The 26438-nt window shown below is 39.5% G+C and overlaps 1 protein-coding gene across 1 annotated transcript in view; it reads left to right on the top strand.

Moving 5' to 3' along the window:
- dapk1 (death-associated protein kinase 1) overlaps positions 1-26438 on the top strand; it is a 233826-nt gene that overhangs the window by 178514 nt on the left and 28874 nt on the right. Inside the window, exons 13-19 of the mRNA XM_061896021.1 lie at positions 919-1017; positions 1160-1258; positions 3086-3184; positions 5919-6116; positions 6189-6386; positions 6504-6602; positions 24610-24687. Of these exons, the coding sequence (XP_061752005.1) occupies positions 919-1017; positions 1160-1258; positions 3086-3184; positions 5919-6116; positions 6189-6386; positions 6504-6602; positions 24610-24687 (870 nt within the window). The remainder of the gene's footprint in view (positions 1-918; positions 1018-1159; positions 1259-3085; positions 3185-5918; positions 6117-6188; positions 6387-6503; positions 6603-24609; positions 24688-26438) is intronic.

Raw genomic sequence — 26438 nt, forward strand, 5'->3', positions numbered from 1 at the left:
ATATATACATATATATATATATATATATACATGGCGCCACTTAGATATGTTTTAGTTATGTATGTACAGTGTGTATATATATATATGTGTTTGTGTGTATATATGTTATATGTATACATACATATATATACTGTACATATATGTGTATATTTACAGTATATATGTATACATGCAGTTTATATATATGTGTGTATATATATATATATATATATATACATATATATATATATATATATATAATATAGGGACGGCGTGGCGCAGTGGAAGAGTGGCTGTGCGCAACGCGAGGGTCCCTGGTTCAATCCCCACCTAGTACCAACCTCGTCACGTCCATTGTGTCCTGAGCAAGACACTTCACCATTACTCCTGATGGGTGCTGGTTAGTGCCTTGCATGGCAGCTCCCTCCATCAGTGTGTGAATGGGTGAATGTGGAAGTAGTGTCAAAGCGCTTTGAGTACCTTGAAGGTAGAAAAGCGTTATACAAGTACAACCCGTATCTATCTGTGTGTATGTGTAGTGTGCATATATATATATATATATATATATATATATATATATATATATATATATATATATGTTTTTGTTTTGCTTTTTGTTTTTTCCGGGCCATTTCCATACAACCAGAAAGAGCTCTAACTGTAACCTGCTTTGAAAAAGTCTCCTCTTAATTATTATACCATATAATGCATTTTGAGAATATGTTTGAATCGAGAATCGATTAGCCCCAGGAATCTGAATCGGATTGAATGTTTCGGTGCCCAAAGAGTCACACCCCTCCCTAATCAACATTATTAGCATTTTCCCTTTACATTGACGTGCAGGTAGACATGAAGGCCTATAAGAACCAGAGTGCAGTGTTTGCATGTTATCGAAGTTGCACTGCATGCCAGCTGACTACAAGGATGTGTACGTTGCAGCACGGGACGCCTCCTCTGCTGATTGCAGCAGGCTGCGGCAACATTCAGATCATCGAGGTGCTGATGAGGAAAGGTGCGGAGATCAAGGCCGATGACAAGGTAACCGCTCGCCATTACGCAGCAATTAGGACCCCCTTTAGTACCCACTTGTTTTTCATTCTTTCGGACAAATCCGTGCGCCTGAATTTTGGGAAAAGGTCAGTTTCCGTCCAATGTAACCTCTCGCTGTCGTCTCCATCAGAGCGGGGCCAACGCCATCTACTACGCGGCGAGACACGGCCACGTCGACACCCTGAAATTCCTCCACGGCAAGAAGTGTCCCCTGGACGTCCAAGATAAGGTGGAACGCAATAACAACAACAACACGCCACATCCTTCCAAAGCATTGCCTTCCACATACACAACACTGCAGAACACATCTGAGGGGAGACAACGGTTAGTCAGGGGTTTTAGCAGCTCACTTGCCGTTGCCATAGCGACCAGGCTCGCCGTACAAGACTGGGTGTTTTTTGTGTGCGTCCGCTAACCAGAGGTGTCCTCTTCCAACTGACCAACCGCTCGGATTTTTAGGGTCCTTGGCCCATGGCAAAGGACTCCAAGGACCCTATTGAAACTGCTGTGTTTTATTATTATTCCGCACCTACGTGCTGTAATTTGACCCCCTTAACATGCTTCAAAACTCACCAAATTTGACACACACCTTCCCAACATATTAAGCAACCAATCCCCCAAAATGAAAATTGCCCTCTAGCGCCCCCCTAGGAAAAAAATTACAGACAAAACTGCATGTAACTTCTGTTAGGAATGTCATAGCGACATGAAACAAAAAACTCCTATGTAGGTCTGACTTAGACCCAATTTTCATACACTCCACTTCTTTCAGCAAAAATCTACAGGAAGTTGGCAAAAAACCCCTTCAAAATAAAATGTGCCCCAAAAAATGACATTTTTGCCTCTTTGCGCTGTAATTTGACCCCTTTTAAAATGCTTCAAAAGTCACCAAACTTGGCGCACACATAAGGACTGGCGAATATTGCGATCAAATGAAAAAAAACAAACCCTAAAACTCAAAAATAGCGCGCTATTTTTGAATAAAACACTGAAAAAACTGCTCCTGGGAAGAAAACACAGACAAAATTGCTTGTAACTTCCGGTAAGAATGTCGGAGAGACATGAAACAAAAACCTCTATGTAGGTCTCGCTTAGACCTACATTTCATAGATTGACAACCCCCAACAAAAATCAACAGGAAGTTTGCAATCCCCCCTTCAAAACAAAAGTTTTGTAAAAAACGGTCACCTTTCTTCAAACATTATCTCCTCTTGAGTGCGTTTGTTGTTTTGGCTTCAAACTCGCACAGGAGAGAGATTGAACCCTTCTGATTAAAAGTATAGAACAGAGTTTTGATAAGTTCTCAGGTTTTGATTTTACGCGCCTTCAAAGAACCCCTGTGCAAAGTCTCCTAAAAAATGTCATTTTTGCCTCTTTGAGCTGTTATTTGACCCCCTTAAAATGCTTCTAAACTCACCAAACTTGACACACACATCAGGTCTGGCAAAAATTGCGATCTGATGAAAAAACCTAACCTCCAAACTCAAAATTGCGCTCTACCGCCCCCCTAGGAATACAAGGACAAACTGCTCCTAGGAAGAAAACACACACAAAACTGCCTGTAACTTCCGGTAGGAATGTCAGAGAGACATGAAACAAAAAACACTATGTAGGTCTCACTTAGACCTACATTTTAATAATTAACATACTTTAGCAAAAATCAACAGGAAGTTTGATATTTTCACTTCAATACAACAACTGCATTACTTTCACAATGCATTAGATTCTCAAAATAGTGGCTCCAAGGCGTCTTCAAACGCTTATCCGGCCGTGGGTCTCGGGGGCAGCAGCCAAAGGCGGACCCGACCAACGCTGCTTGCAGCTTTAATTATGATTACTATCTTGTGCTCGCTTTATTACGCCCTAACCTCCAACAAGCTATGGCATGATGGAAGAGAGGAAGAGAAGGGTTCTTTTTTTTCCACCCAAAATCTTGGTTAAATTCCCACTTTAGAGACCCTTTGCTGTTGATAAAATGACGTGCAGGTGAGATTAAAACACGCTCGCGCTCTTTGATGATGCTTGAGTGTATCCCGTCCTTGTTTTCCGCCTGCAGTCCGGAGAGACCGCCCTGCACGTGGCTGCTCGCTACGGCAACGTGGACGTGGTGAGCTACCTCTGCAGTATCCGGGCCAACCCAGACCTGAGCGACCGGGTAAGTACGTGTACAAATGAAACGAGTTTATACAAGACCCCTTTCCAAAAAATGTGAATATCATGGAAAAGTGCGTTTATTTCCATAATTCCATTCCAAACGTTAAACTTCCATAGATTATAGGTTCAGGGCCCACATCTTCAACAATTTCAAGTTTTTAGTTGTTTATTTGTACATAATTTGGGCGTCCAGCTCATAAAACCCCAAAAAACTGAATTTTTTTTCAAAGCTGTGACTCAAGCCTCATTCCACTTTTTCTTGTTCCAAAAATCAATCAATCAATCAATGTTTACTTATATAGCCCTAAATCACTAGTGTCTCAAAGGGCTGCACAAACCACTACGACATCCTCGGTAGGCCCACATAAGGGCAAGGAAAACTCACACCCAGTGGGACGTCGGTGACAATGATGACTATGAGAACCTTGGAGAGGAGGAAAGCAATGGATGTCGAGCGGGTCTAACATGATTCTGTGAAAGTTCAATCCATAATGGATCCAACACAGTCGCGAGAGTCCAGTCCAAAGCGGATCCAACACAGCAGCGAGAGTCCCGTTCACAGCGGAGCCAGCAGGAAACCATCCCAAGCGGAGGCGGATCAGCAGCGCAGAGATGTCCCCAGCCGATACACAGGCAAGCAGTACATGGCCACTGGATCGGACCGAACCCCTTCCACGAAGGAGAGTGGGAGATAGAAGAAAAAGAAAAGAAACGGCAGATCAACTGGTCTAAAAAGGGAGTCTATTTAAAGGCTAGAGTATACAAATGAGTTTTAATGTGAGACTTAAATGCTTCTACTGAGGTGGCATCTCGAACTGTTACCGGGAGGGCATTCCAGAGTACTGGAGCCCGAACGGAAAACGCTCTATAGCCCGCAGACTATTTTTGGGCTTTGGGAATCACTAATAAGCCGGAGTCCTTTGAACGCAGATTTCTTGCCGGGACATATGGTACAATACAATCGGCAAGATAGGATGGAGCTAGACCGTGTAGTAAAATGAATTTTTAACCCTCCAAATTAAATTAAAAAAAATACATTCAAAAAACAACAATAGTATCCAACTTTTCCCTTAAAATATGCAACTTTTTTCCCTAAAAAATACTGTTTTTCTTAAAAAAACATACACCTTTTTTCCCAGAAATATTTATATAATTTATACAATCACCAACATTTGTTTCCCCAAAATATGTAAAAAAAAAAAAATTCTTAAAAATAAAGTATACAGTTTTTTAGAGCTGGAAAAAAAAATTAAATTCTATGTAAATGTAACTTTTTTTAATTTAAAAATGTTTTTGTTTAAAAATACACTTTTTTTTTTTACACAACAAAAAATATTTTTTAAATCCACTAAATTAAAAATAAGAAGTTCTTTTTGTTTTTTCCCAAAATCAGCAATACACATTTTTTGGGGAAGTATATAATTTTTAATGCTCAAAATATACTACTTTTTTCCCAGAATTTTTTTTTTTTTTAAATACCCAAAATGAAAAAAAAAAAACCACCAACAATTGTTTCCCTAAGAATATGCAAATGTTTTCATAAAAATAAAATATGCAGCTTTTTCCCCCAAATATTTTTTAGAGCTGCAAAAAATGTATGGAAAAAATTCAATGTAAAACTTTTTGCCCAAATAGATGTAACTTTTTATTTAAAAATGTTTTTGTTTAAAAATGTACATGTTTTTTTTTAATACATCAAAAAATATTTTTTAAATCCACAAAATGAAAAAAAAAAGTTATCTGTTTTTTCCAAAATCAAATCAAAAATGCACATTTCATTTGGAAGTATATCATTTTTTCCCTCAAATAATGCTACTTTTTTTCCTAAAAAAAATATACTACTGTTTTCCCCAGAAATATTTTTTACCCAAAATGAAAAAAAAAAAGAATAACCAACAATTGTTTCCCCTAAAATATTCTATTATTTTCTTAAAAATAAAGTATACAGCTTTGTCCCCGAATATTTTTTAGAGTTGCAAAAAATGTATTAAAAAATTCTATGTAAAACTTTTTGCCCAAATATAGAGCGTGCAACTTTTTTTCTGCCAAATATGCAACTTTTCTTTAAAAACATACATTTTTAAATTCTCTGTAGTAAGTACACATTTTTCTTGAAATTACAGTTAACAAAAATTTTCCCCCAAAGTAGAAGCATTTAAGTCTCACCTTAAAACTCATTTGTATACTCTAGCCTTTAAATAGACTCCCTTTTTAGACCAGTTGATCTGCCGTTTCTTTTCTTTTTCTTCTATGTCCCTCTGTGTATCGGCCGGGGACATCTCTGCGCTGCTGGTCCGCTACCCTTGGGATGGTTTCCTGCTGGCTCCGCTGTGAACGGGACTCTCGCTGCTGTGTTTGGACTGGACTCTCGCGACTGTGTTGTATCCATTGTGGATTGAACTTTCACAGTATCATGTTAGACCTGCTCGACATCCATTGCTTTCCTCCTCTCCAAGGTTCTCATAGTCATTATTGTCACCGACGTCCCACTGGGTGTGAGTTTTCCTTGCCCTTATGTGGGCCTACCGAGGATGTCGTGGTGGTTTGTGCAGCCCTTTGAGACACTAGTGATTTAGGGCTATATAAGTAAACATTGATTGATTGATTGATTGAACTTGTTTTCTCAATGATACACTCTTTTCTTGGAGGTACAACTTTTCTTTTTCTTTGACAAGACACACACACGCGCGTTTTAATGGTCACGAGAGAAACCTTTTCCTGCCGCCATCTACCAGGAGAAAGAGACTCCTCTGCATTGCGCCGCCTGGCACGGCTACTCTGCAGTGGCCCGGGCGCTCTGCCGGGCCGGATGCCACGTGGACAGCAAGAACCGCGAAGGCGAGAGCGCCCTGCTGACAGCTTCCGCTCGGGGCTTCGTGGACATCGTGGAGTGTCTGGTGGAGCACGGCGCCGACCTTGAGACCACCGACAAGGTCGGGAAGTTTTTTTTTTTCCTTTCTCCGCCGCTGTGTTTTCCATCAACTATCTTCTCCCCCCTTTTCCAGGACGCCCACACCGCTCTCCACCTGGCTGTACGAAGATGTCAGGTGGAGGTGGTCCACTGCCTCCTCAGACACCGCTGTCAACTGGACCGGCAGGATCGCCATGGCAACGCGCCGCTGCACATCGCCTGCAAGGACGGCAACCTGGCCATCGTCGTGGCGATCTGTGACGCCAGAGCCGTCCTTGATCTCCCCAACAAGGTGTGAGAAAAAGGACTTGTTTTGTGCACGGAACAGAAAAAATACAAATCAGGAGGTTGCCCACAGCCACAGCTGTTAATGCCAATGTTTGCTTGGTTTTTTTGTTTTTTTTACCAGTATGGCAGGACGCCCCTGCATCTCGCCGCCAGCAACGGCAGCATTGAAGTTGTCCGTCACCTGTGCCTGTCCGGAGCAAACACGGACGCCGTCACCAACGTAAGTCACTGCTCATTCATCAGAACAATAATAATAATAAAAGGCGAATTTTACAGTAAAATTTTGGCACCTGAGCTGCCAGTTATTTTGTTTTTTACTGCAATAAACCACAGGCCCCAGAGGGCTGCTTCTAACAGTGAATGCTATTATTACACACTTTTTAATTCAGTTTTTTAGTAGATTTTTTTGAAAAATTTAAATATTAAAAAAAATTTATGTTAAGTTGCATTGAAGTTGTCCGTCACCTGTGCCTGTCCGGAGCAACAATAATAATAATAAAAGGCGAAATATCAGTATAGGCATTTTTTTAGGTACAGTGCCTAGAAGTCCTAAAAAAACGCCCAACAAAAAAATAATCAATTTTAGAGTTCAATCTGGAAAAATAAGCCCCAGAAGTCTGCATTTTGTTGTTTTCCTTGGGCTTTTTTTACGATGCCACCAAAGGAGAGCAAAAGCGTAATGATAACCGTAGAACCGGAAATGGAATTTACTGACTTGATGATCCATCCATCCATTTTCTACCGCTTATTCCCTTTCGGGGTCGCGGGGGGCGCTGGCGCTTATCTCAGCTACAATCGGGCGGCAGCATTGAAGTTGTCCGTCACCTGTGCCTGTCCGGAGCAAACACGGACGCCGTCACCAACGTAAGTCACTGCTCATTCATCAGAACAATAATAATAATAAAAGGCGAATTTTACAGTAAAATTTTGGCACCTGAGCTGCCAGTTATTTTGTTTTTTACTGCAATAAACCACAGGCCCCAGAGGGCCGCTTCTAACAGTGAATGCTATTATTACACAATTTTTAATTCAGTTTTTTAGTACATTTTTTGGAAAAATTAAAATGTTAAAAAAAATATATGGTATGTTGCATTGAAGTTGTCCGTCACCTGTGCCTGTCCGGAGCAACAATAATAATAATAAAAGGCGAAAAATCAGTATGGGCTCTTTTTTAGGTACAGTGCCTAGAAGTCCTAAAAAAACGCCCACCAAAAAAATAATAAATTTTAGAGTTCAATCTGGAAAAATAAGCCCTAGAAGTCTGCATTTTGTTGTTTTCCTTAGGCTTTTTTTACGATGCCACCAAAGGAGAGCAAAAGCGTAATGATAACCGTAGAACCGGAAATGGAATTTACTGACTTGATGATCCATCCATCCATTTTCTACCGCTTATTCCCTTTCGGGGTCGCGGGGGGCGCTGGCGCCTATCTCAGCTACAATCGGGCGGCAGCATTGAAGTTGTCCGTTACCTGTGCCTGTCCGGAGCAAACACGGACGCCGTCACCAACGTAAGTCACTGCTCATTCATCAGAACAATAATAATAATAATAATAAAAGGCGAATTTTACAGTAAAATTTTGGCACCTGAGCTGCCAGTTATTTTGTTTTTTACTGCAATAAACCACAGGCCCCAGAGGGCCGCTTCTAACAGTGAATGCTATTATTACACAATTTTTAATTCAGTTTTTTAGTAGATTTTTTTGAAAAATTTAAATGTTAAAAAAAATATATGGTAAGTTGCATTGAAGTTGTCCGTCACCTGTGCCTGTCCGGAGCAACAATAATAATAATAAAAGGCGAAATATCAGTATAGGCATTTTTTTAGGTACAGTGCCTAGAAGTCCTAAAAAAACGCCCACCAAAAAATAATCAATTTTAGAGTTCAATCTGGAAAAATAAGCCCCAGAAGTCTGCATTTTGTTGTTTTCCTTGGGCTTTTTTTACGATGCCACCAAAGGAGAGCAAAAGCGTAATGATAACCGTAGAACCGGAAATGGAATTTACTGACTTGATGATCCATCCATCCATTTTCTACCGCTTATTCCCTTTCGGGGTCGCGGGGGGCGCTGGCGCCTATCTCAGCTACAAGCGGGCAGCAGCATCGAAGTTGTCCGTCACCTGTGCCTGTCCGGAGCAAACACAGACGCCGTCACCAACGTAAGTCACTGCTCATTCATCAGAACAATAATAATAATAATAAAAGGCGAATTTTACAGTAAAATTTTGGCATCTGAGCTGCCAGTTATTTTGTTTTTTACTGCAATAAACCACAGGCCCCAGAGGGCCGCTTCTAACAGTGAATGCTATTATTACACAATTTTTAATTCAGTTTTTTAGTAGATTTTTTTGAAAAATTTAAATGTTAAAAAAAATATATGGTAAGTTGCATTGAAGTTGTCCGTCACCTGTGCCTGTCCGGAGCAACAATAATAATAATAAAAGGCGAAATATCACTATAGGCATTTTTTTAGGTACAGTGCCTAGAAGTCCTAAAAAAACGCCCACCAAAAAAATAATCAATTTTAGAGTTCAATCTGGAAAAATAAGCCCCAGAAGTCTGCATTTTGTTGTTTTCCTTGGGCTTTTTTTACGATGCCACCAAAGGAGAGCAAAAGCGTAATGATAACCGTAGAACCGGAAATGGAATTTACTGACTTGATGATCCATCCATCCATTTTCTACCGCTTATTCCCTTTCGGGGTCGCGGGGGGCGCTGGCGCCTATCTCAGCTACAATCGGGCGGCAGCATTGAAGTTGTCCGTTACCTGTGCCTGTCCGGAGCAAACACAGACGCCGTCACCAACGTAAGTCACTGCTCATTCATCAGAACAATAATAATAATAAAAGGCGAATTTTACAGTAAAATTTTGGCATCTGAGCTGCCAGTTATTTTGTTTTTTACTGCAATAAACCACAGGCCCCAGAGGGCCACTTCTAACAGTGAATGCTATTATTACACAATTTTTAATTCAGTTTTTTAGTAGATTTTTTTGAAAAATTTAAATGTTAAAAAAAATATATGGTAAGTTGCATTGAAGTTGTCCGTCACCTGTGCCTGTCCGGAGCAACAATAATAATAATAAAAGGCGAAATATCAGTATAGGCATTTTTTTAGGTACAGTGCCTAGAAGTCCTAAAAACACGCCCACCAAAAAAATAATCAATTTTAGAGTTCAATCTGGAAAAATAAGCCCCAGAAGTCTGCATTTTGTTGTTTTCCTTGGGCTTTTTTTACGATGCCACCAAAGGAGAGCAAAAGCGTAATGATAACCGTAGAACCGGAAATGGAATTTACTGACTTGATGATCCATCCATCCATTTTCTACCGCTTATTCCCTTTCGGGGTCGCGGGGGGCGCTGGCGCTTATCTCAGCTACAATCGGGCGGCAGCATTGAAGTTTTCCGTTACCTGTGCCTGTCCGGAGCAAACACAGACGCCGTCACCAACGTAAGTCACTGCTCATTCATCAGAACAATAATAATAATAATAATAAAAGGCGAATTTTACAGTAAAATTTTGGCACCTGAGCTGCCAGTTATTTTGTTTTTTACTACGATAAACCACAGGCCCCAGAGGGCCGCTTCTAACAGTGAATACTATTATTACACAATTTTTAATTCAGTTTTTTAGTACATTTTTTTGAAAAATTAAAATGTTAAAAAAAATATATGGTAAGTTGCATTGAAGTTGTCCGTCACAGACGCCGTCACCAACGTAAGTCACTGCTCATTCATCAGAACAACAATAATAATAATAAAAGGCGAAAAATTAGTATAGGCTCTTTTTTAGGTACAGTGCCCAGAAGTCCTAAAAAAACGCCCACCAAAAAAATAATCAATTTTAGAGTTCAATCTGGAAAAATAAGCCCCAGAAGTCTGCATTTTGTTGTTTTCCTTGGGCTTTTTTTACGATGCCACCAAAGGAGAGCAAAAGCGTAATGATAACCGTAGAACCGGAAATGGAATTTACTGACTTGATGATCCATCCATCCATTTTCTACCGCTTATTCCCTTTCGGGGTCGCGGGGGGCGCTGGCGCCTATCTCAGCTACAATCGGGCGGCAGCATTGAAGTTGTCCGTCACCTGTGCCTGTCCGGAGCAAACACAGACGCCGTCACCAACGTAAGTCACTGCTCATTCATCAGAACAATAATAATAATAATAAAAGGCGAATTTTACAGTAAAATTTTGGCATCTGAGCTGCCAGTTATTTTGTTTTTTTACTGCAATAAACCACAGGCCCCAGAGGGCCGCTTCTAACAGTGAATGCTATTATTACACAATTTTTAATTCAGTTTTTTAGTAGATTTTTTTGAAAAATTTAAATGTTAAAAAAAATATATGGTAAGTTGCATTGAAGTTGTCCGTCACCTGTGCCTGTCCGGAGCAACAATAATAATAATAAAAGGCGAAAAATCAGTATAGGCTCTTTTTTAGGTACAGTGCCTAGAAGTCCTAAAAACACGCCCACCAAAAAAATAATCAATTTTAGAGTTCAATCTGGAAAAATAAGCCCCAGAAGTCTGCATTTTGTGGTTTTCCTTGGGCTTTTTTTACGATGCCACCAAAGGAGAGCAAAAGCGTAATGATAACCGTAGAACCGGAAATGGAATTTACTGACTTTATGATCCATCCATCCATTTTTCTACCGCTTATTCCCTCTCGGGGTCGCGGGGGGGCGCTGGCGCCTATCTCAGCTACAATCGGGCGGCAGCATTGAAGTTGTCCGTTACCTGTGCCTGTCCGGAGCAAACACAGACGCCGTCACCAACGTAAGTCACTGCTCATTCATCAGAACAATAATAATAATAATAATAAAAGGCGAATTTTACAGTAAAATTTTGGCACCTGAGCTGCCAGTTATTTTGTTTTTTTACTGCAATAAACCACAGGCCCCAGAGGGCCGCTTCTAACAGTGAATGCTATTATTACACAATTTTTAATTCAGTTTTTTAGTAAATTTTTTTGAAAAATTTAAATGTTAAAAAAAATATATGGTAAGTTGCATTGAAGTTGTCCGTCACCTGTGCCTGTCCGGAGCAACAATAATAATAATAAAAGGCGAAATATCAGTATAGGCATTTTTTTAGGTACAGTGCCTAGAAGTCCTAAAAAAACGCCCACCAAAAAAATAATCAATTTTAGAGTTCAATCTGGAAAAATAAGCCCCAGAAGTCTGCATTTTGTTGTTTTCCTTGGGCTTTTTTTACGATGCCACCAAAGGAGAGCAAAAGCGTAATGATAACCGTAGAACCGGAAATGGAATTTACTGACTTGATGATCCATCCATCCATTTTCTACCGCTTATTCCCTTTCGGGGTCGCGGGGGGCGCTGGCGCCTATCTCAGCTACAATCGGGCGGCAGCATTGAAGTTGTCCGTCACCTGTGCCTGTCCGGAGCAAACACAGACGCCGTCACCAACGTAAGTCACTGCTCATTCATCAGAACAATAATAATAATAATAAAAGGCGAATTTTACAGTAAAATTTTGGCATCTGAGCTGCCAGTTATTTTGTTTTTTTACTGCAATAAACCACAGGCCCCAGAGGGCCGCTTCTAACAGTGAATGCTATTATTACACAATTTTTAATTCAGTTTTTTAGTAGATTTTTTTGAAAAATTAAAATGTTAAAAAAAATATATGGTAAGTTGCATTGAAGTTGTCCGTCACCTGTGCCTGTCCGGAGCAACAATAATAATAATAAAAGGCGAAAAATCAGTATGGGCTCTTTTTTAGGTACAGTGCCCAGAAGTCCTAAAAAAAACGCCCACCAAAAAAATAATCAATTTTAGAGTTCAATCTGGAAAAATAAGCCCCAGAAGTCTGCATTTTGTGGTTTTCCTTGGGCTTTTTTTACGATGCCACCAAAGGAGAGCAAAAGCGTAATGATAACCGTAGAACCGGAAATGGAATTTACTGACTTGATGATCCATCCATCCATTTTCTACCGCTTATTCCCTTTCGGGGTCGCGGGGGGCGCTGGCGCCTATCTCAGCTACAATCGGGCGGCAGCATTGAAGTTGTCCGTTACCTGTGCCTGTCCGGAGCAAACACAGACGCCGTCACCAACGTAAGTCACTGCTCATTCATCAGAACAATAATAATAATAATAATAAAAGGCGAATTTTACAGTAAAATTTTGGCACCTGAGCTGCCAGTTATTTTGTTTTTTTACTGCAATAAACCACAGGCCCCAGAGGGCCGCTTCTAACAGTGAATGCTATTATTACACAATTTTTAATTCAGTTTTTTAATAAATTTTTTTGAAAAATTTAAATGTTAAAAAAAATATATGGTAAGTTGCATTGAAGTTGTCCGTCACCTGTGCCTGTCCGGAGCAACAATAATAATAATAAAAGGCGAAATATCAGTATAGGCATTTTTTTAGGTACAGTGCCTAGAAGTCCTAAAAAAACGCCCACCAAAAAAATAATCAATTTTAGAGTTCAATCTGGAAAAATAAGCCCCAGAAGTCTGCATTTTGTTGTTTTCCTTGGGCTTTTTTTACGATGCCACCAAAGGAGAGCAAAAGCGTAATGATAACCGTAGAACCGGAAATGGAATTTACTGACTTGATGATCCATCCATCCATTTACTACCGCTTATTCCCTTTCGGGGTCGCGGGGGGCGCTGGCGCCTATCTCAGCTACAATCGGGCGGCAGCATCGAAGTTGTCCGTCACCTGTGCCTGTCCGGAGCAAACACAGACGCCGTCACCAACGTAAGTCACTGCTCATTCATCAGAACAATAATAATAATAATAATAAAAGGCGAATTTTACAGTAAAATTTTGGCACCTGAGCTGCCAGTTATTTTGTTTTTTACTCCAATAAACCACAGGCCCCAGAGGGCCGCTTCTAACAGTGAATACTATTATTACACAATTTTTAATTCAGTTTTTTAGTACATTTTTTTGAAAAATTAAAATGTTAAAAAAAATATATGGTAAGTTGCATTGAAGTTGTCCGTCACAGACGCCGTCACCAACGTAAGTCACTGCTCATTCATCAGAACAATAATAATAATAAAAGGCGAATTTTACAGTAAAATTTTGGCATCTGAGCTGCCAGTTATTTTGTTTTTTACTCCAATAAACCACAGGCCCCAGAGGGCCGCTTCTAACAGTGAATACTATTATTACACAATTTTTAATTCAGTTTTTTAGTACATTTTTTTGAAAAATTAAAATGCTAAAAAAAATATATGGTAAGTTGCATTGAAGTTGTCCGTCACCTGTGCCTGTCCGGAGCAACAATAATAATAATAAAAGGCGAAAAATCAGTATGGGCTCTTTTTTAGGTACAGTGCCTAGAAGTCCTTAAAAAACGCCCACCAAAAAAATAATCAATTTTAGAGTTCAATCTGGAAAAATAAGCCCTAGAAGTCTGCATTTTGTTGTTTTCCTTGGGCTTTTTTTACGATGCCACCAAAGGAGAGCAAAAGCGTAATGATAACCGTAGAACCGGAAATGGAATTTACTGACTTGATGATCCATCCATCCATTCTCTACCGCTTATTCCCTTTCGGGGTCGCGGGGGGCGCTGGCGCCTATCTCAGCTACAATCGGGCGGCAGCATCGAAGTTGTCCGTCACCTGTGCCTGTCCGGAGCAAACACGGACGCCGTCACCAACGTAAGTCACTGCTCATTCATCAGAACAATAATAATAATAATAATAAAAGGCGAATTTTACAGTAAAATTTTGGCATCTGAGCTGCCAGTTATTTTGTTTTTTTACTGCAATAAACCACAGGCCCCAGAGGGCCGCTTCTAACAGTGAATGCTATTATTACACAATTTTTAATTCAGTTTTTTAGTAGATTTTTTTGAAAAATTTAAATGTTAAAAAAAATATATGGTAAGTTGCATTGAAGTTGTCCGTCACCTGTGCCTGTCCGGAGCAACAATAATAATAATAAAAGGCGAAATATCAGTATAGGCATTTTTTTAGGTACAGTGCCTAGAAGTCCTAAAAAAACGCCCACCAAAAAAATAATCAATTTTAGAGTTCAATCTGGAAAAATAAGCCCCAGAAGTCTGCATTTTGTTGTTTTCCTTGGGCTTTTTTTACGATGCCACCAAAGGAGAGCAAAAGCGTAATGATAACCGTAGAACCGGAAATGGAATTTACTGACTTGATGATCCATCCATCCATTTTCTACCGCTTATTCCCTTTCGGGGTCGCGGGGGGCGCTGGCGCCTATCTCAGCTACAATCGGGCAGCAGCATCGAAGTTGTCCGTCACCTGTGCCTGTCCGGAGCAAACACGGACGCCGTCACCAACGTAAGTCACTGCTCATTCATCAGAACAATAATAATAATAAAAGGCAAATTTTACGGTAAAATTTTGGCACCTGAGCTGCCAGTTATTTTGTTTTTTACTGCAATAAACCACAGGCCCCAGAGGGCCGCTTCTAACAGTGAATGGTATTATTACACAATTTTTAATTCAGTTTTTTAGTAAATTTTTTTGAAAAATTTAAATGTTAAAAAAAATATATGGTAAGTTGCATTGAAGTTGTCCGTCACCTGTGCCTGTCCGGAGCAACAATAATAATAATAAAAGGCGAAATATCAGTATAGGCATTTTTTTAGGTACAGTGCCTAGAAGTCCTAAAAAAACGCCCACCGAAAAAATTATCAATTTTAGAGTTCAATCTGGAAAAATAAGCCCCAGAAGTCTGCATTTTGTTGTTTTCCTTGGGCTTTTTTTACGATGCCACCAAAGGAGAGCAAAAGCGTAATGATAACCGTAGAACCGGAAATGGAATTTACTGACTTGATGATCCATCCATCCATTTTCTACCGCTTATTCCCTTTCGGGGTCGCGGGGGGCGCTGGCGCCTATCTCAGCTACAATCGGGCAGCAGCATCGAAGTTGTCCGTCACCTGTGCCTGTCCGGAGCAAACACGGACGCCGTCACCAACGTAAGTCACTGCTCATTCATCAGAACAATAATAATAATAATAAAAGGCGAATTTTACAGTAAAATTTTGGCACCTGAGCTGCCAGTTATTTTGTTTTTTTACTGCAATAAACCACAGGCCCCAGAGGGCCGCTTCTAACAGTGAATACTATTATTACACAATTTTTAATTCAGTTTTTTAGTAGATTTTTTTGAAAAAATTAAATGTTAAAAAAAATATATGGTAAGTTGCATTGAAGTTGTCCGTCACCTGTGCCTGTCCGGAGCAACAATAATAATAATAAAAGGCGAAATATCACTATAGGCATTTTTTTAGGTACAGTGCCTAGAAGTCCTAAAAAAACGCCCACCAAAAAAATAATCAATTTTAGAGTTCAATCTGGAAAAATAAGCCCCAGAAGTCTGCATTTTGTTGTTTTCCTTGGGCTTTTTTTACGATGCCACCAAAGGAGAGCAAAAGCGTAATGATAACCGTAGAACCGGAAATGGAATTTACTGACTTGATGATCCATCCATCCATTTTCTACCGCTTATTTCCTTTCGGGGTCGCGGGGGGCGCTGGCGCCTATCTCAGCTACAATCGGGCGGCAGCATTGAAGTTGTCCGTTACCTGTGCCTGTCCGGAGCAAACACGGACGCCGTCACCAACGTAAGTCACTGCTCATTCATCAGAACAATAATAATAATAATAAAAGGCGAATTTTACAGTAAAATTTTGGCATCTGAGCTGCCAGTTATTTTGTTTTTTACTGCAATAAACCACAGGCCCCAGAGGGCCGCTTCTAACAGTGAATACTATTATTACACAATTTTTAATTCAGTTTTTTAGTACATTTTTTTGAAAAATTAAAATGTTAAAAAAAATATATGGTAAGTTGCATTGAAGTTGTCCGTCACAGACGCCGTCACCAACGTAAGTCACTGCTCATTCATCAGAACAATAATAATAATAAAAGGCGAATTTTACAGTAAAATTTTGGCACCTGAGCTGCCAGTTATTTTGTTTTTTACTGCAATAAACCACAGGCCCCAGAGGGCCACTTCTAACAGTGAATGCTATTATTACACAATTTTTAAAATTGTTTTTTTTCTCACTAATACAGCTTTAATTCAGTAAATACATTTTTCCTGGAAGTAAATACAGTAACAATAACAGTTTTTCTCCAAAATATAATACGCAACTTTTTTTTTAGATAATAAAAACATTTCTTGGAAGTATATACAGTAATCTTTTTCTTCAAGATATAAAAAAACAATTCTTAAAAATATAAAAAAAAACATTTCTTATTAATAATTTTATTAATTAATTAAAAAAATGTTTAAAATGTTTTTTATCCCCAAAAATAGTATAATAATTCAACAATAGCTTATGTTTCCCCAACATATAAAAATGTTTTTCGTAAAAAATATAACAAAAAAATATTTCTTTTTTTTTTTTCAATAAATTAAATTTAAAAAAAAATGTTTTTATCCTAAAGAATATTTTTAATAATTCCACAATAGCTTACGTTTCCCCAAAAAACAAACTTTTTACTCTGTAATATAGAATTTTCTTCAAAATTATACAACTTATTTCTCCAAAATATACAACTTTTTTCTTTAAAAATATTTTTCTCACTAATACAGCTTTAATTCAGTAAATACATTTTTCCTGGAAGTAAATACAGTAACAATAACTGTTTTTCTCCAAAATATAATACACAACTTTTTTTTCAGTAATAAACATTTTTCTTGGACGTATATACAGTAACCTTTTTCTCAAAGATATAAAAATGTTTTTCTTAAAAATATAAAAAAAACATTTCTTATTAATAATTGTATTAATTAATTTAAAAAATGTTTAAAATGTTTTTTATCCCCAAAAATATTATAATAATTCCACAATAGTTTATGTTTCCCCAACATATAAAAATGTTTTTCGTAAAAAATATAACAAAAAAACATTTTTATTTTTTTTTAAATAAATTAAATTTAAAAAAATATTTTTTTATCCTAAAGAATATTTTTAATAATTCCACAATAGCTTACGTTTCCTCAAAAAAACAAACTTTTTACTCCATTACATAGAATTTTCTTCAAAATTATACAACTTATTCCTCCACAATATACAACTTTTTTCTTTAAAAATATTTTTCTCACTAATACAGCTTTAATCCAGTAAATACATTTTTCCTGGAAGTAAATACAGTAACAATAACTGTTTTTCTCCAAAATATAATACACAACTTTTTTTTTTTTTAATAATAAACATTTTTCTTGGAAGTATATACAGTAATCTTTTTCTTCAAGATATAAAAAAACAATTCTTAAAAATATAAAAAAAAACATTTCTTATTAATAATTTTATTAATGAATTTAAAAAATGTTTAAAATGTTTTTTATCCCCAAAAATATAATAACTGCACAATAGCTTATGTTTCTCCAACATATAAAAATGTTTTTCGTAAAAAATACAACAAAAAAAACATTTCTTTTTTTTTTTAAATAAATTAAATTTAAAAAAATATGTTTTTTTCCTAAAAAATATTTTTAATAATTTCACAATAGCTTACGTTTCCCCAAAAAACAAACTTAAACAACTTATTTCTCCAAAATATACTGCTTTTTTCTTTAAAATATTTTTTTTCTCACTAATACAGCCTAAATTCAGTAAATACTTTTTTAAAAATACATTAACAACCTTTTTCTCAAAAATGTTAAAAAAATATATCTCAAAAACATAATTCATAATAGTAATAATATAATATTTTATTAAAAGCAAATAAAGTTTTTCGCAACAATATATGTTTTTAATATTTTCCCCAAAACATACAACTTCTTTCCCAGTGATGCACATTTTTCTTGGTAGCGTAACTTTTTCTCCACTGAAGAGAATTATGTCATTAAAGTTTCCTTTCAAAGAAATGACACATTCCCAAAGAGGATCCGATCCCAGCTGCAAAACTAGAGTGCTCTCCAGCTGTTAATATTGCATGGCAGCCTGATGCCATCTCCATGTTTCATACAAGCTGTTGTATAATTCACCGCCCGCTGGCTTCGTCTCACGATGAAGTGAAATGAAACATGAGCGCCCGCAGCCGGCTTCTTTTCATGCCGGTGTCGATCCACAACTTCCTGTCATCGGTGTGGACGGAGGCGGGCGGATCTCTGTGGGAGTCTCAGGCTGTCCAGTTTGCTCCGTCTCAAACCCCCCCCTCGCCCTCACCCCCCGGCATCATCGCCATCCACCCACGCGGTGACAGATGGTGCGCTTAGTGAACGAGACGTGGAAGTTGTCGGGTGTCGCAGTGGATCTGTGTGACTGTGAACGACAAAAAAAGGGGCCACGGGCATACTTGCCAACCCTCACGGATTTTCCGTGATTTTCCTGAAATTCAGCGCCTCTCCCGAAAACCTCCTGGAAGAAATTTTCTCCCGAAATTCAGCGGAGCGGGAGGCCACGCCCCCTCCAGCTTCATGCGGACCTGAGTGGGGACGGCCTGTTTTCACGTCCGCTTTCCCACTATATAAACAGCTTGCCTGCCCAATCACGTTACAACATCTACGGATTTGAATTAAAAAACTGCACAGACAAGGAGACGAGGCAGAAGAACGAGGAAGTTACAGCCATGAGAGTGATTCTAGGTTGTCTGTCGCCATCTCCTGGTGAATGTTGGCTATATCGTTATGGGGTTGCTTGTTTGATCGGCCAACGATTTATGTGGTGTTGCGCACCTGACGGCAAGTGACTCTCGCCAGTACGCAAATGGCAGAACAAAGGTTACTCAAATAGTGAAAGGTAGGTGTTGTTGTTGTTGTTTTTTTAGTAACCAGCAAGCACAATACAGTTAGTAGAACAACTGTGTTTTTATTACTGGGTGTTTGATAGGTGCCGTCTGAAATTCAACTATTTATTTTATTTATATATATATATATATATATGTAGGTGTGGGAAAAAATCACAAGACTACTTCATCTCTACAGATCTGTTTCATGAGGGGTTCCCTCAATCATCAGGAGATTTTAATGGAAGCATTCACATACAATGGTTTATATAGAGCACAGAGTGGGTGGGTACAAGCAGGCGTAGGGTGTGGTGATTGGCTCATGTGTTACCTAGGAGGTGTTTCCGTCTATGGCGGCATGTTGAAATGATTTCACTGCGCTTGTTGAGGGATGATAGATCAGGATGATATATAATAAACAGTTTCTCTTTTAAGCATAGGTTGCATCTTTTATTACCAATGTTGTATGGTGTGCTGGATGCAAGAATTTGCCATGTTATTGAATATTCAACATATATATATATATATAATAAAATAAATATATATAGCTAGAATTTACTGAAAGTCAAGTATTATATATATATGGAATACTCGAGTTGGTGAATTGTAGATGTAAATATACTCCTCCCCTCTTAACCACGCCCCCCGCCCCAACCCCGACCACACCCCCCACCTGCCGAAATCGGAGGTCTCAAGGTTGGCAAGTATGGCCATGGGAGAGGACAGTAGACACCGCCAAAGACAGACTTTCACACTAATTCGGCACACATTTCACGAAAAGGCAATTGATTAGCTTTAGTTGCTGTACGGCAGTGGTCCCCAACCTTTTTGTATCCGCGGACCGGTCGACGCTTAATAATTTACCCCGCGGCCCGGGTGGGGTGGGGGGGTCCTTTTTTTTTTTTCTTCGTCATGAAAATGAGACGTTTTTTTTCATGAAAAAGGGAGTTTTTTGTGGTTGGTGCACTAATTGTAAGTGTATATTGTGTTTTTTATGTTGATTTAATATTAAAAAATATATATACATATATATATATATTTTTTTTTTTTTAAATAAAAATTTATAAAAAATTATTCTGCGGCCCGGTGGTTGGGGACCACTGCTGTACGGGACATCTTTTTGGTGACGTTCTTCAAAAAGGAAGTAGACTGCTTCACAACACTACTAAGTATAAGTCAAATGAAGTCATGCGCGTCACACATTGCTGTTCATTACGCTAAATACCGATATTTTCTACTACTAAATGAACCATTGAGTCTTCTATCATCTGTGTGCTTTACAAAAGCATAGAACTGCTGGGGTTCAGAAGAAACATACAGCTGTGGCTGTAGGTAACCTACGGATGCAGTTTTTTTTATTTTTTTTAGAATAAACGTCACGTGAAGAAATGGCCTCCATCCCCATACAAGCAATCCTGGCAGATAGCAATTTTACAAGCCCACATAAACAAAATTGATAATCCACAGGTGAAATGGACCCTTAAAGTGTGGAAAAAGATCATAAAGGAACACAAACTCAAGAGCGATATTGCAGTTCTTAAGTGGTGTGCCTACGATACAGAGTTTGCACCTAATAAATTAGACTCAAGATTTAAGGACTGGATATCTAAAGGTATAACAGCTTTATGTAGTGTAATGGAAAATACAAAAATGCTTAGTTTTGAAACCATGAAAAGGACATATATATTATATATTAGAAAAGGAAGATTTTCATTGATATCTGAGGTTGCGACATTTTGTTAATACGAAGGCGAAAAGCGTTACAAAGACGAATATATGTTGGATTGAATTGTTTACCAAAGCTTACAATTCAGAAATTATGGATAAAACTGTTTCATGCTTGTATAAGTGTTTGTTGAATATGAAATTATACTCAACCTCATATATTAAAACAAAATGGGAGAAGGAAGGAGGAATAACTATATCGGAGGAAGAATGGACAATAATATGGAAATATCAATGGACTTGGGCTTCACGGTGGAAGAGGGGTTAGTGCGTCTGCCTCACAACACGAAGGTCCTGCAGTCCTGGGTTCAAATCCAGGCTCGGGATCTTTCTGTGTGGAGTTTGCATGTCCTCCCCGTGACTGCGTGGGTTCCCTCCGAGTACTCCGGCTTCCTCCCACCTCCAAAGACATGCACCTGGGGATAGGTTGATTGGCAACACTAAATTGGCCCTAGTGTGTGAATGTGAGTGTGAATGTTGTCTGTCTATCTGTGTTGGCCCTGCGATGAGGTGGCGACTTGTCCAGGGTGTACCCCGCCTTCCGCCCGATTGTAGCTGAGATAGGCGCCAGCTCCCCCTCGCGACCCCATAAGGGAATAAGCGGTAGAAAATGGATGGATGGATGGATAGCCTAGAATAAATATTTAGACATGTTTTTCAAATAAAGTACATTTTTATTGAATATTGAAATGTTTTTAATATTCCAGTAGCCTTTGCTGTTCAAAAGAAGCACAAAGTTTTTCATTTATATTAGGCCTTCAAACACAACATGCATTCCAAAAAAAAAATAAAGTGCATTAAAGTGGATAAACCAACAACAAATGAATTATTGTCCTTTTGGCACAAGTCTGCTTAGCCACAGTAGATATGCTAATAATGTAAATAGAAGGCTCAAGTAAATCTCAATAAGTGTGTGCTTGTAACCTCATACACTTATACAGGTACACAACATATCCCAACATCACCGCACGTTGGTTGATTGCGTCACCGCGTCAAAAAATTGCGTCACACGCCACTATTCGGCCTTGTTCTTAACTCATTCCACCGAAGGCCGAATGTGGCTTTTTTTGCCATATTCGGCCGAATATATCCGGTTACCGATTAATCGGTGCATCCCTACTTGAAAGTAAAACTCTGTTTTTTTGGATTTGCTCCTCAAGATTGGCTGAAGAAAGATATATACTTAATGAATATCCTACTGGTGGCTTGTAAAAAGACCCATCCATCCATTCATCCATCTTCTTCCGCTTATCCGAGGTCGGGTCGCGGGGGCAGCAGCCTAAGCAGGGAAGCCCAGACTTCCCTCTCCCCAGCCACTTCGTCTAGCTCTTCCCGGGGGATCCCGAGGCGTTCCCAGGCCAGCCGGGAGACATAGTCTTTCCAACGTGTCCTGGGTCTTCCCCGTGGCCTCCTACCGGTTGGACGTGCCCTAAACACCTCCCTAGGGAGGCGTTCGGGTGGCATCCTGACCAGATGCCCGAACCACCTCATCTGGCTCCTCTCGATGTGAAGGAGCAGCGGCTTTACTTTGAGTTCCTCCCGGATGGCAGAGCTTCTCACCCTATCTCTAAGGGAGAGACCCGCCACACGGCGGAGGAAACTCATTTCGGCCGCTTGTACCCGTGATCTTATCCTTTCGGTCATGACCCAAAGCTCATGACCATAGGTGAGGATGGGAACGTAGATCGACCGGTAAATTGAAAGCTTTGCCTTCCGGCTCAGCTCCTTCTTCACCACAACGGATCAATACAGCGTTCGCATTACTGAAGACGCCGCACCGATCCGCCTGTCGATCTCACGATCCACTCTTCCCCCACTCGTGAACAAGACTCCTAGGTACTTGAACTCCTCCACTTGGGGCAGGGTCTCCTCCCCAACCCGGAGATGGCACTCCACCCTTTTCCGGGAGAGAACCATGGACTCGGACTTGGAGGTGCTGATTCTCATTCCGGCCGCTTCACACTCGGCTGCGAACCGATCCAGTGAGAGCTGAAGATCCCGGCCAGATGAAGCCAACAGGACCACATCGTCTGCAAAAAGCAGAGACCCAATCCCGCGGCCACCAAACCGGAACCCCTCAATGCCTTGACTGCGCCTAGAAATTCTGTCCATGAAAGTTATGAACAGAATCGGTGACAAAGGGCAACCTTGGCGGAGTCCAACCCTCGCTGGAAACGTGTCCGACTTACTGCCAGCAATGCGGACCAAGCTCTGGCACTGATCGTACAGGGATCGGACTGCCATAATAAGACAGTCCGATACCCCATACTCTCTGAGCACTCCCCACAGGACTTCCCGAGGGACACGGTCGAATGCCTTCTCCAAGTCCACAAAGCACATGTAGACTGGTTGGGCAAACTCCCATCCACCCTCAAGAACCCTGCCGAGAGTATAGAGCTGGTCCACAGTTCCACGACCAGGACGAAAACCACACTGTTCCTCCTGAATCCGAGGTTCGACTATCCGACGTAGCCTCCTCTCCAGTACACCTGAATAAACCTTACCGGGAAGGAAGGTAAAAAGACCATCACTAGGAAATGGATATCCCAGGAGAGCCCAACTTTGAAGCAATGGATGGAAACCACATTGGACATACTGGAGAAGATAACTGCCTTTATTAATTACAAATTGGAGAAATTTGCCTCATACTGGGAAAACTGGGTCAATTATGTCACGCCCCATAAGCCTGACTTAAATCTCTGGAATTAGTGTAGTGTTTAAAAAAAATAAAATAAAATAAAATAAAAAGATTACTCCCTATATGTGTATATATACATATAAGTATCTGTATATATTTATTTTATTTTATTTCTGTTCATAAAATAAATATATACAGATACTTTTATTTTATTTTATTTCTGTTCATGGGCTTCACGGTGGCAGAGGGGTTAGTGCGTCTGCCTCACAACACGAAGGTCCTGCAGTCCTGGGTTCAAATCCAGGCTCGGGATCTTTCTGTGTGGAGTTTGCATGTTCTCCCCGTGACTGCGTGGGTTCCCTCCGGGTACTCCGGCTTCCTCCCACCTCCAAAGACATGCACCTGGGGATAGGTTGATTGGCAACACTAAATTGGCCCTAGTGTGTGAATGTGAGTGTGAATGTTGTCTGTCTATCTGTGTTGGCCCTGCGATGAGGTGGCGACTTGTCCAGGGTGTACCCCGCCTTCCGCCCGACTGTAGCTGAGATAGGCGCCAGCGCCCCCCGCCACCCCAAAGCGGTAAAAAATGGATGGATGGATGGATTTCTGTTCATCATTTCCATCAATGTATTATGTATTTTTTGCTGATTTAATTGATGTATGTGTAGATACGACCTTGTTTTTGTTATCTCTGTTTCTTTTTCTTTTGGGGGGGGTGGTAAACAAAAAATACTTTTGACATTTCTCGCAGACAACGGCTGTGTGATGTATGTGAATATGATTTAATGGATGGAAATGTCTGATGCTGGATGTCAATTAAAAAAAAAAAAGAAAAAAAAATAGAATAAACGTCGCGAGTCGGCAGCAGCTGCATTTAAAGTATGATCGGTCAGCATTTAGCTCTGCATGCGCTTTAAAATGTTACGTGTGCAATTAACACTTGTATCGGTGTTTACAATGAACTCATCTGCACTTTCCACCTTATCATGCACTCCAGATTATTATTTAAGTGATATGCATGAGAGTTGGTACTTTTCTGTGAAATCCATGCACACATGTAGTAGTCCCAGAAGAGCCTTGTGAATAAAAGACACAGTAATTTTGTAGATTCTATGGTTCTCATCACTCTTCCCCAGCCCGAATAAACCTGTTTGTGTTGATTTCTTGTCAGGATGGAAAGAGCGCCGAGGACCTGGCTTCGGCTGAGCAGCACGACGCCATCGTGGCCTTGCTGGGGAAGCTTAAAAAGGTAAAAAAAAAACAATTCAAGAAAGGAGCGTGCTCGCCGTAACGACACATTTCACACTGGCTCGACGTGAGCGCCCGAGCGTTTATTTTTAGACGGCGTGAATGTGAAGTGAGACGAGAACCCAGTTAGCAGAGGTCCTTCTGTGTTCCGCAGCGTTCAGTGCGGGTTGACGTTTATTTATTGTCGGTTGCACTGAAGGACGGCTCGGGTGGGAGAGCGGAGGGCTCTCGGGGGCCACGTCAGCCGCACTCGTGCACGCCCACCTGAATGGAGCGCTTCATTATTCAGAAGAGCGCCTCTAAGCTCCTTTGTTGCAACAATGACCTTCGCGGCCGGAGAAGGCGACTTCCGTGTGTGAACGCAGGAGGAAAATGCGGAATTATGGAGAGAAGCGGGCTGTGGGAAATTAATCGGCTGTTGGTTTTTGTGCTGAAATGATTTCATTGGGTTGAGAGAGAAAAGACGAGGGATGAACATTTCTTATCAGGGTTATTGTGGCCCAAACTATCATTATTATCTTTTAACCAAGTTCCATCCATCCATCCATCTTCTTCCATTTATTCGAGGCCGGGTCGCGGGGGAAGCAACCTAAGCAGGGAAGCCTAGACTTTCCTCTCCCCAGCCTGGACAAGTCGCCACCTCATCACAGACTAAATAATATGACAGAGAAAAGAAAAAAAAAAACATTAATAGATAAAATCCATCCATTTATTTTCAACCGCTTGTCCCATTTAGGGTCTTGGGGGGTGCTGGAGCCTATCTCAGCTTCATTCAGGCGGAAGGCGTTGTACACCCTGGACAAGTCGCACCTCATCACAGACTAAATAATATGGCAGAGAAAAAAACAAAACATAAATAGATCAAATCCACACATCCATTTCACTCATTTCACCTTGAAATGTAGTGTATATTACTGTAAATAAAAAAACAGTATTGCTGTTTTTATGGTCAAACAAAGGCAGCTCAGTTGCCAGAATTTTACTGTATTTGTTTTTTACTGTAAATTAAAAAAAAACTGCAATTTTACAGTAAAATTTTGGCACCTGAGCTGCCAGTTATTTTGTTTTTTACTGCAATAAACCACAGGCCCCAGAGGGCCACTTTTAACAGTGAATACTATTATTACACAATTTTTAATTCATTTTTTAGTAGATTTTTTTTTAAAACAAAAATGTTAAAAAAATATATGGTAAGTTGCAAAAATTTCCCCTCGAAATGTAGTGTATATTACTGTAAATGAAAAAACAGTATTGCTGTTTTTTATTAATTTTTAGTAGATTTTTTTAAAAACTAAAATGTTTTTGTAAAGTTTTGTACTTGACAAGTTACAAATAAATAAATAAATAAAACATTTATAATTACACATAAGTAGGCTAAATGAACCTCTTCAACATATGGAATTTAGCTGCGTAAAATGTGGAATTATGAAAAATATGAACCTATTTTATGGGATCCTAGAAGATTTTTTTAAAAACTAAAATGGTAAAAAAATATATGGTAAGTTGCAAAAATTTCACCTCGAAATGTAGTGTATGTTACTGTAAATGGAAAAACTGTATTGCTGTTTTTATGGTAAAACAAAGGCAGCTCATTTGCCAGAATTTTACTGTATTTGTTTTTTACTGTAAATTAAAAAAAACTGCAATTTTCCAGTAAAATTTTGGCACCTGAGTTGCCAGTTATTTTGTTTTTTACTGCAATAAACCACAGGCCCCAGAGGGCCGCTTTTAACAGTGAATACTATTATTACA

This window comes from Nerophis ophidion, linkage group LG01 (assembly GCF_033978795.1).
Source record: "Nerophis ophidion isolate RoL-2023_Sa linkage group LG01, RoL_Noph_v1.0, whole genome shotgun sequence".
NCBI lineage: Eukaryota > Metazoa > Chordata > Actinopteri > Syngnathiformes > Syngnathidae > Nerophis > Nerophis ophidion.